Raw genomic sequence first — 11,676 nt, 5'->3', positions numbered from 1 at the left:
AGGCCTGGCTATTTATTGGAATGTGATAGTAGGCATCCGCCAAGTCTATTGAGACTGTGTATGCCTTTTGAAGCAGTAGGGCTCTTATGTGCTGAAGAGTTAGCATCTTAAATTTGTTGTTCACTATGAACTTGTTGAGAGGGGACAAGTCCAGAATGACTCTGAGTTTGTCGGAGTCCTTCTTGGGAACACAGAACAGTCTTCCCTGGAACCTGGTGGACTTTACCCTCTTGATCACCTTCTTGTTCAAGAGTTCTTGGACGTATTCTTCTAGGACGGGGGTGGAGTGTTGGAAGAATTAGTGGAAGGTTGGAGGTGGTGTTACCCAACTCCACCCTAGTCCATTCTTGATGATGCTGTGAGCCCAAGGATCGAAGGTCTAACGATCCTGGAAGAGGCGGAGTCTTCCTCCCACCGGAAGCATTTAATTGCTTCTGGTTTCCCGAGGGTTTACCACCTCGGCCGCCTGCTCCCCTTCCTCCTCTCCCTCTAGATGGACGTCGAGAGGAGTCTCTACCTTTGGGACGAAAGGTAGTTGACTGCCTTTTGTAGTCAGGTGTGAAGACTGGTGACTGAGCCACCACCGGCTGAGGGACCAACTGAAAGGTCTGTTTGGGCCAAGCCACCAACTGGGGAGTAGCGGGTGCCGGAAACTGGCGCTTAGCCTGCCACTGCTGGGGTCTAGGTTTATTCGATTTCTTCTTAGGTTGGGGGCCCTCATCCTGAGAAGATTTCCTCCTCTTTGACATGCTCCACTTGTTGAGAAGGTTCCGGTTCTCTGTGGCGGCTCTGTCAACGATCTCTTTCACGAGATCGCGAGGGAAGAGATCTTTCCCCCAAATGTTGGAGGAAATCAGTTTCCGGAGTTCGTGTTTGACGGTAGCATCCGCAAACACAAATTCTCTACAGGCTTTCTGGGCCCTGATGAAGCTATAAAAATCCTTCGTCAGGGTGGCGAGATGGGTCTTAGCCAAGACCATGTAGAAGCCTGGGGTCCGAGTGTCCCCGGCCATCATCTCCAATTGCACTTGGTGAGAAAGGGAGGCAGCCAGCCTCTCTTTTGTGTCCAGCTCCCGACGCAGAAGGTATTCGGAGAGCGTGGGGAGGTTCTCATTAAACTGCCGTCCTGCGACGTCAGCCTCCAACTTTCTTACAGAGAAAGTTAACTGGATGTCTTTCCAGTTCTTGTCGTCGGGAGGGGGGGCGAGGGAGAGTAGCCAACATTCCTCCAATGTAGGGCAGGGTTTCCCTTCCTCCACCGCCTTCAACACTCCCAGCAGGGACTTTTCGGCAAAGGGAAAGACCATGGTGGCAGGAGCAAGAAAGGATGGATGTTTCTTGCTTAGGGCCGGCACCTTGGAGTTGGTGTAGCCCTTGCTCTTAAGGCAGCCAGCCAGAAGAGCTTGAGCCTTTGCAGGGTTAAAGACGATGACCTCCTTAGGCTCAGTTTCCTCCTTGGAAACTGGCTCGGACTTGAGACTGATGTAACAGTCCGGATATGCTTTGAAACTATGCCAAAACTCCACCTCTTCAAGGGGGATGGCGCCTAGTTTATCATTTACGAAAATTGGTCCACTCGTAATTAGCATGTGCTCTGCATGCCTCCAGGGGTTGGTCAATGAGCAAGGGGGAAGGTCCTTAACATTGATCATCCTGGCCGTCTGTTTTGACAGACAGAGGATCTCCCTCTTGAGGTCTTCGTCTCTCTTACGAAACCTCTCGTCCAGGAGGGCCACCAGGGCCTGAAGGCTATCCTGGTTTTCCACTACCGATGGTGTAGGAGTGGAAGAGGTAGAGGGAATTGGTTCTGATACAACAACGGAAGTAACAGAGGTGGCACGGGCGAAGTCGCCCTCGGAGTCCGGAGCCTCCACATGCTCCTCCTCTTCTTGACCCTCGGCCATCAGGGTCCTTTCGGTGGTGTCCGACACTTCCGACATACGTTCCACCTCGTTAAGATGGAAGTCTTGCAGTGCGTCCGATACATCCGGTTCAACCGTCAGCTGGACGCAGGGGATCTCAGGCTTGGGGATAACAGCATCCGCAGATGCCTTTGGGAAGAGCAAAGCTCTCATCTTCTCGCTTGGGAGATAGGGCCCCGTGGCGTTCTTCTGGAAACCACGCACCCATTTGCGCAGTTTCTCTCAGGCGATGTCCCTGGCCTCCGCTGATGTGGGGGTCCTCGAATGCCTCATGGAGCAGGTCTTTGCAGACAGTGCAAACCTGCGGGTCCCAATACCGAAGAGTCCCTTGAGAGATGGAAGAGCTGGCGTGGGTTTGGCACGCCAGGTGGCCGCAGAAGTCCGGGCGCCGAACGCTGCAGAAGGCGCTCTCACACCTGATATACTCCTCCTGTAAAAGAAAGGGGGACATGAGTCTACAGAAGTCATTTACAATGACTTAAAAATAAGATTCCTTTTCAAGTGTAAGCTTAGGATAGGTAAGCTGGAAAAGAAGCAGAAAAGACACATACTTGTGTATCCCGCCCAGCCAATTGCCGTGACCCCACACCATAACTAATTCTAGAGGCTCTTTAAGAGCCTAAAGAGGTGGAAGGAATATCCACATTGGATAAAGCATAGCTTAGACTTCCTCCAGGGAATTAATCATGGTAAGAGGGGGAGCTAAGTTCATTTAGCATAGAAGAAGAGGGAGAAAAATGATTCCTCCCTATTCAGATAGGTCCTGGCAAGGGACTGTGCATGGATGCACAAAGTATGCTAGAAGAATTTACTGCACAGCTACTGTATACACCATAGTTTTCTGTCTAGGGTATGTACTATACCATAGATGTTCTGGCTATCGTATATAGCTATACAATAGTCACTGCCGGCACAAGGCCGGCAGGGAAGAGGTGACAGTCCACTGAAGTAATATGAATAGGTGGCGCCGGCAGCGTGACGGCATTCCGGAAGCGCATCGGGCGCCGGTGAAACTCCATCGAGGGGGAACCCCTCCCTGTCATCAGTCTATGTGGCAGAGAGAGTACAAACCTCAGGATGATGGGAGATCACCAGCAAGTCGGCGGCCCTAGGCAGTCGGCAAGTAACTGGCGAAGGTATTCCAACACTGACGTCAATCAATGAGACAGAGAGGATACCTGGTTACGCTGACGGCTGTTGCCGGCAGGGTAGAGACGGCAGTGGACCGGCACTGATCAGGTAGAGAGAAAGGATAGGGGAAGAGGGAGGGAAGGGCAGTAGCTCACTACCCAAACCTCGTCTTCCTCCGGAAGGAGTGTTCTAATGAAAGAGAGGGGAGGTAATCTTTCATCTAGCCGCAACAGAGCCGGCAGTCGGCTAGAATTGCGGATGACGGCCCAAGGGAGGACCGAAGAACACTCTAAGATAGTGAGGTCTTCCGCCGGCAGACCGACCTGTCTTATGCTATCCCGTAGTTTGACTATATGCGGGAAGCGTAGCAGTTCGGACTACCCAACGAAAGGACCGAGCCGAACCCACAACCCGCCGGCACGCGGTAGAGTTGTAGGACGGCAGATAGAGGTGTGATGGCTAGGCCAACACTAAAGGACAGAGGGGGGAAGGGGCAAGGGTCTTGATGGGGAGTGTAGGGGAAGGCGTAGCCCTCACCAACACTCCAGGGGAGGGGGGGGGGGTTTCTGTTTCAGAACCAGCACTATCCCAGGTGTAGGAAGAATTCATTCTCCAGTCTAGGGTAGGTTAGTTCAGAGAAGGTACAGCACTAATGTACTGTCCTAAACTATAAAGAAACAGAATCCCCTGGCCTGCCTAACCTAGGCTAGGGAAGCGAGTCCCCAACCCAGGGAAGGCAGGTGTAGGACAAGTAGCTAGACCACAGGTAGGAAGGGTCGAAACCCTTCCAGGTGTGGACTAGGGGGAAGGGCATAGCCAGCAGAGACCAAAAGGAGAGTTCATTCACTCAAAGGAGTAGCTGGGGGCGAACGACTGGTACTCTGAGGTTCTGTCCCAAACTCAAAGCTCATGTACTATGGCTAGGAGCGGGGAAAGAAAATCCTAGCCTAACCTCACTCGAATATGATTCGAGGTGAGGAGGGCTAGGATGTAACCTAGGCTACCTCAGAGAGAGGAGATTACCTTGGGTAAGGTAACTGGGGAGGTGAGAAAGTATACAAAAGCCTTAGCGTTAGGTTAGGGGCAAGTGAGTCGCCTACCTAGATCACCGAAACCCCTTGTATACTTCGTAGAAAGCGAAAAACATATGTGCAATCACTGAATTTTATATGTATAAATGCCTAATATCTTCATTTCGTAACTTAACACTTGGCACACATATCATGCATGAGAGTAAACAAAACCACCTAGGCTATCAAGCTTAGGGGCTAGGCTAGCAATCTAGCATATGAATCGGCTACCTACACTCGCCAAAATTGAATGCTGTCGGCATAATATAACTAATTCATAGCAATGAAGACTAAATAACTAATGCTGGTAATTAGTAATAAGATCGGGAAGGTTGTTCTGGCTAACTACGTAAAGCATGCGAAGCGAACAACGGCGTCAGCGTCATGACGCCTCCGGTCAAGACACAGCTTTGCCACAAAATACGGTATTTTAAGATAAAAAGACGTTACTTTACGGCTAGAGCTGATTTATACAATACAAGAATATGGTACTCAACTTTCCAGAAGAAGCCGAGGCAGAAGATTGCGACATGATGGATCACTTAGCGAAAAGCTGGGAAAAAGCACCTAGTCATAAACGCTACGTGAGAAGGAATGAGGATGGCGTGCAACGGTGACGTCAACCAAGATGGTGGCCAACATGGCGACTGGATGTTAACGTCGCCGAGTACCGTAACAGTAACGAAGAAGGAGAATTTAGTAACGGCTCCTCCCATAACTTGCCACACTTCCCCCTCGAAGAGTAAACGCTATGTGGGGTGCAGATAGCTATGTGGCGTGTCAAGCATACGTCCCCTGTTATTATACAATATTCTAAAGGGAAACATTATGGGTACTCGCGCCAGAAGTTAGAATTGTGTGAAACCTTTAGTTTAATTCTTTGGGAATATCTACTGTAGTCATATATACCCTCAGGAAGCTACTGAAGGAGCCTTCCATCAGGACAACATGTCTTGAGCCCAAAAAGGAAATTTGTAAGATTAAAGGCTTAAAGGCCAATCATGAATGGCAGAGGCAAGGGACAGTGACATTACCCTATTGCTCAGGACAGATGCCCTAGAGGCTAACCATATACTGTATACACAATATCAGTGCCCAAGGCCCCTCCTCCCAAGCTTGTACCAAGGAAGGCCAGGCAATGACTGGTGATAACTCAGCAGATAGATCTATAGGCTTCCTCAAACCCCCTATCCCTAGCTCACAAGGATGGTGAGGTTGCAGCAACCAAAGAAACTAACGAGTTTGAGCAGGACTCTAACCCCTGTCTGGCGGTCACCAGTCAGGGACATTACCACATAAGCCACCACATTGCTGATAATCCCATGAACATGTACTATAGCCAAGATTCTTGATGATGGGTGACGTGAGTCGTGCAATTACTGATGTGTGCTCTGTAAATGACATGACAAGGATTAAGTGAGCTTGTCATTAATGCTATGAACAAAATAGAAAGTAAAAGTTTTGCCTGCAAAGTAGGTTATCTATGCTTATCTTTATGAAATGTATGTAACAGCATATGATCATGACCTCACTAGAGCTGTAAGATTACTGAAAAAATATTGTACTACCCGTTATTGGAGGTGATTCATTTCCAGCTTCATTATCATTGCTGTGAATTTTTAGAGAAAGGGTCGTAGTTTGAGAGTATTTGGGTACTAGGTGGGGAGGTTTGTTTCGTGGGCTGAAGAACATTGTGATTGGGAGCTGTTCTCTCTTCTGCTTCATTTCTTCTATTCTGTTGCTGTATAGAGAAAAAATTTTCTCCTTTTTCTTACTTGCATTCCCTTTAAGCAATTCCAGGCAGTGGTCTTCCACCACATCCTGGAAGCTTTTGATATTCACTCTGGGCCCGTGTCACAATCTTCACAGTCTCATTGAAGGTATAGTCAGGTTCAAAGCCCTTGATGTCCTTCAAGCAGCTATTTACTGTGTATGATGTCTCATCCTTAAAGTATTCCTCTATCAAAGAGAGGCAGTGTGCACCACTAAAACTTTCAATACACATGGTTGATTAAGATTTGACTAGTACACATTTTTTGTATTAGGTTTAAAGTTCTGAATGACCAAGTGATGTAGTATTGGGAGGAAAGAACCACATCCACATTGTCAAAGAAAATCTAAACCTTGTGGATAACTGTGAGCATTGCCAAGGGTTAGCAGGGCCTTGAAATTCAATTCTAGTTACTGTAGGTGTTGCTAAACCTCCAAGAGGAAACAATACTTTACAAGCTGTTATTCTACCTATCTGTGGCTGCCTTAAAACTGAGAGCAATGCATTCTTGGTTGTTGATGAATGCGTGTTGTGGCATCTTTTTGAACAAATATGTTAAGCAGTGAAACTATTTTAATTATAAACTTCGTAAACAGTATCTGTAAATGTAGCTGTAATTACTAATTTACTTACACAAGTTCGGTTTCCATTAAAAGTCAATTTCTTTAAATGTTTCTCATACAAAACGAATAAAAAATACAAGTACTGTACTGTACTGTATTTTCAATTTGTTCCGTAACTGAAATACAAACCACGCTATTTACATGGGGTAATTACTTCGGCGTAGCTGAATGACGAGCCATAAAAGTTTTAACGAGGGTTTCCTACACTGCCGCTAGTTAGCGGCGGGGTAGGGAGGGGTAGCTAGCTACCCCCCCCCCCCCCATCACACACACCGGTGAAAGGCTCTCTTTACTTTTGGCTCAGGTAGAGAACAGACCTATATGTGCTCTCCCTCGCTTTGACTGCCATAATTAATCTGTCTTTTTTTGCTTTTTCTTTTTCGCAGTGTGACTGAAGTTGGCCTCTGCCGTTATGCGTACTTGCCCTGGACTTCCTGGCCGCCCTTGTGGGACCTTTATGTCGGCGGTCGACACTGATCCCCACACCTTGTGTCCTCAACTGTAGGGGCCAACGGTGTGATAGCGGTAATGTATGTATTGAATGTAGGGAGTGGTCTACCTCCCAGTGGGAGAGGTTTGCCCGGTGCCGTAAGAAGAGGGCCAAAAGGGATCTTTCTTCTTCAGAGGCTTCTCTGAAGAGAGAAAATTCCAGGACTTCTTCCTCCGTTGCCCTTTCCTCCTCCGAAGCTGCTCCTCGAGCGGCCTCTTCCGAGATGCCGGCGAGTGGTAGCGTAGACCGCTGTGCTATTGACGAATCCCGGGGTGCGGGAGAGGTAGTTGCCTCCCATAGCGAGGCAGCTGCCCCTCTTCCCCCGGAGGAGGATTTCATGTCTAAAAATGATTTATTGCAGCTTTGGGCTTCCTTGGGGCTGCAGGGTTCGCCCTCTAAGGAAGCCGTTTGACATGATCAAACTGGTTGCAGCCGTCAAACAATCGCCAACTACAGCGGAGATAGATCCTCTGTCTGTGGTTGACGTTGTTGTGACGTAGACATCCCATGGGTCTAGCCAAACTCCTTTTCCTGTGGCTGAGGTAGCTGACGGCTTAGACTCTCCCTCCGAACATCGTTCGAGGGAGGATCTAAGTCCCACGGTCTCTCTTGCCGGCGATTCTCCCCCTCGGGGGAGTTCACTTACAGAGACTCCTCTTCGGAGGCCCATCGATGGTCAGCTTGCTGATCCCACGGCCCCTCGTGGGCGTATAAGGCGGAAGGCTCGTCCTCCCCTTCGCCGTAGAGGCCTTCCTTCCCCTTACAAGGGGGTTAAGAGGCGCCTCTTCGGCTCGTCGTCACCACAGTCCTCTGCGGAGGAGACGACTCGCCGTTCTCCAATCCTGCCAGCTACCAACCTAGACCTCTCCGGGGATCGTTCGCGATCCCTTTCGGAGGATGGTCGTCCTTCGGGACATAGTGACCTGTCGCCCAGACCATCCACTTCCAGAACTCCTGATGCGCGTGACGCGCCACCTGATACTGCCATTGCGCAGTCTCCGGTCCCTTCGGGGCTGAAGGGTCTTGAGTGCAAAACCGCGCCTCTTGCCCTCAAGTTCCAGGCCCCGCCTGAACGCTCTCCTGTTGCTGACGCTGCTGTTGCTGACTTAGCACCACGGCGCTCACCCTCACGCGTTCGCACCACCGTTCCTGCTATGCGCCAGGGTCCCCCTGCGCGCCCATGCCCTTTGGCGCCCTGGCACCCTCCAGCAGTTCCTGATATAGCGCGCCAGCGCTCACCTGCGCATACGCACCCACCAGCAGTTCCTGATACGGCGCTCCTGCGCTCACCTGCGCATACACATCCACCGGTGCCCCAGCGGCCGCCTGCGCTCACACGCCCACATGCGCCCCGTCGCCCACCAGTTCCTGTTTCGTCGCGCGCGGTCCAGGAGGCACCTAAGCTGGCGCACAGGCGCCCACAGGCTCCTCTGGATTCGTCCCGCCCGTCTGGGGAGATGCGCGATAAGCGCCCACGCACGGTTCCAGCTCCAGCGCCCATGCGCTCACCAACGCGCTACGACATCTCAGCGCGTCGCCCAGGATGGTCCCAAGTTAGCGCACGGGCGCTCACGGCCGCCTTTGGGCTCTCCCTCCAGATCGCGCGAGCTTGCATATGATGCAACCGCGCTCGACGCTCCGGTTACACGCCCTGTTCCTGCTACACGCCCCGTTCCTGTATTCAAGGTGACCAAGGTAACCCTTCAGCATACACCGGAGCACCCTCATCCAACGGTGTGCACTGCGCAGCTGCCGCAACAACGCACTCCGGTGCGACCGCATCCTGATGCGCGCCATGCGCGCCCACGATCGCCGGCGCGGCCAACGCGCCCACTGGCGAGCATACCGGTCTTATTCGACCAGCGCCAACCTCCGCGCCAACGTGCCATCCAGGTCGCTCGCGACCCTGGTCCAACGCTAACGCGCCCTTAGCCAGTTCTTCCGGACACGTGCTCAGGTGCCCCCGTTATCTCGAGCCCTTCGGGGCCCGCATCAGGTCGCTGCGCGCCCGCACGTTCGACCACCTCCTGCTCGCCACACGCCCTCGCCATCGCCTACACGCTCTCGCAACCACGCTCCCGCTCCAGCTGCTGCGCGCCGACGCGCCCGCTTTCGCCAGCGCGCCATCGCTCCTGTATCCCCGCTTGCGCGCCATCGCGCCCGCCCCCCGCCCCCGCCCGTGTGGATGCAAGCACGAGATTCCAGTATCGCGCCAGCCATTCACGCGCGACCCTGACCAGGGCCCGGCACACGAGCCCCAGCACGAGCGCCGCCAGGCAGACAGTTCTTCGTCTCGTTCCCCTCCCCGCAAGCGCAAACCAGCGTGCTCGCCGGAGGAGGGGCGCTTCCCGGACAGGTCTAGGGACTTTTCTTTCAGCCCTGCAGGCGAACCCTTGTTTGTCGACTCCTCCTAGGGATCCCTCGATCCTCTTCCCTCCAGAGGGGGTGTCTGGCAGCACGACTGTCAGTCAGCAGCCCTGGTTCGGCACCCTAGTCAGAGCCCTCGTGCAGGCCATTAAGCCCGCCCTCTCTGATTCGGGCCACAAACCAGCGGCAGCTTCATCCCCCCTGAAGAGGAAGAGAGGAGTCTCTCCCGTGGAACCTCCTCTGAGGCCTATTCTGTCTCCACATAGATCCTTGCGCACAAGACTCCTTCTCCCCCTCAGACCTTCTCTCCCTCCCCTGCGGAGGAGGATTACCCCTCCTCAGGAGAGTCGGATGTGCCGGACCACTCCCCCATCGCACCAATGGGGGAGGCTCCGCCTCTCCCTGAGAGGTCTTCTCTCCAGAGGTGGAGAAGAGCCTGCCCCCTTCGCTGCTCGAGTCCTGTATCCCGCCTAGGAGGGAGCCTAAGGACTCTAAGACGATTCCCAAGTCGTCAGCAAGGATCAGGCTGGAACCGTCTAGAGCCGTCGAGGATATATACGTGTCCCCCCAGGAAGAGCCACCGGGGACAGGAGACTTCGCTGCCAGTCCTTCTGGAGGAGAGCACCAGGAGTCAGAACACGCATTCTGGCAAGTCCTGACCCTCATGAGGAACCTCAACGGGATCCCGGACCCTGAGGTCCCACCTCATGAAAGGAAGGACACGGCCCTGGACCGCGTCTATGGCACCCAGAAACCCTCTAGGGCCAGTGCAGCTTTGCCCTGGTCTCAGGGGATGAAGAGTGCCAGGGACAAGGTCGAGGGCCAGCTCTCTGAGCTTGCCTCCTCCAGCAGATCGAGTGCCGGTAACAAGATCCTCCCTCCTCCTCGAGTCCATCAGAGGAGTTACTTCGAGATCCTCGAGGAGTCTTGTCTGAGTCTTCCCTTACACCACTCCGTGGAAGAACTCACAGGGGGAGTCCCTCTTGAGAGACTCCAACTGGCACGTGTCCTTCTCAGCCACTGAGATCCTAAGCCAAGAGAAGGTCACCAAGTGTGCCATGCAAGCAACTTCGTGGCTCGACATTTGGCTGGGGTCTCTGGGCATCCTGGTGCGGTCCGAGGACCTCTCCAAAGAAAGCACCAGGAAAGCGCCCGAGACTCAACTACTCTCGGGCACACGGACCATTGAGTTTCTGGCCCACCAAGTCTCGAGCTTGTGGGCCAATACAATCCTCAAGCGTCGGGACGCTGTGGCCGAGAGGTTCCATCATAAGGTCCCCAGTGTAGAGGCTAGCAGGCTCAGACACTCTTCCGTTCTCTGTAAGAGCCTGTTTGAGCCTAAGGACGTGGAACTCACTGCTGAGAGGTGGAATAAATCCAACCAGGATTCCCTCATCCACAGGGCCCTGACATCGAGGCCCTACAAACCTCCAACAGTCCAGCAGCCCCGTCCAGCTAAGGACACAAAGAAGACGACCACAGCGAAGCACCAAGGTGTCTAAGCCCTTTTCTGCCAAGAGCAGAAGGGACAAGAAGTCCTCCAGGGGAGGCAAAAACCCAAGAGGTACCAGCCGAGGCCGGAAGCGCTAGGGTTGGCAATCCCCCTGCATGTCCACCAGTGGGTGGATGCCTACAGAGTTGCGCGACAAGGTGGCAGCAACTCGGGGCGGATGCCTGGACGATCTCCGTGATCACTCTAGGTTATCGCATCCCGTTCACAGCCTCTCTACCTCCCCTGACAGCAAATCCAATGTCGTTGAGCTCTTTTGCGATGGGATCGGCAAAAGGGCAGGCCCTCCGGGCAGAAGTCCAGACCATGTTGGAGAAGGACGCTCTCCAGGAGGTTGTAGACGGGTCCCCAGGCTTCTACAGTCGACTCTTTCTTGGGAGAAAGGCATCTGGAGGCTGGAGACCAGTCATCGATCTCTCGACCCTGAACAGGTTTGTCAAGCAGACTCCGTTCAGCATGGAGACGGCAGACACGGTCAGACTTGCGGTGAGACCACTAGACTTAATGTGTACACTGGACCTGAAGGACACGTACTTCCAGATCCCAATCCATCCGTCTTCAAGGAAGTACCTGAGACTTTGCCTAGACAACAAGATCTACCAGTTCAAGGTGCTGTGTTTCGGTCTCTCCACAACTCCTCAGGTGTTCACCAGAGTATTCACCATCATCTCTTCGTGGGCCCACAGGATCGGCATCCGTCTCCTTCGTTATCTGGACGACTGGCTGATCTTAGCGGACTCGGAAGCAACCCTTTTCCGCCACCGAGACAGACTCCTCGAAGTTTGCCAGGAT

At 52.9% G+C, this 11,676-nt stretch overlaps 1 protein-coding gene across 1 annotated transcript; it reads left to right on the top strand.

The window, feature by feature from the left end:
• Nucleotides 1-7,514: 7,514 nt before the first annotated feature.
• On the top strand, nucleotides 7,515-8,626 carry LOC137641115 (atherin-like). Its single transcript, XM_068373561.1, has 2 exons — nucleotides 7,515-7,549; nucleotides 7,957-8,626. Exons 1-2 carry the CDS (start codon nucleotides 7,515-7,517, stop codon nucleotides 8,624-8,626), a joined length of 705 nt encoding a protein of 234 aa, XP_068229662.1.
• Nucleotides 8,627-11,676: the final 3,050 nt, after the last annotated feature.

The sequence above is a fragment of the Palaemon carinicauda genome, chromosome 5 (assembly GCF_036898095.1).
Source record: "Palaemon carinicauda isolate YSFRI2023 chromosome 5, ASM3689809v2, whole genome shotgun sequence".
NCBI lineage: Eukaryota > Metazoa > Arthropoda > Malacostraca > Decapoda > Palaemonidae > Palaemon > Palaemon carinicauda.
The sequence above is the reverse complement of the archived record's forward strand: the minus strand, read 5'-3'. Positions and strand labels throughout refer to the sequence as shown.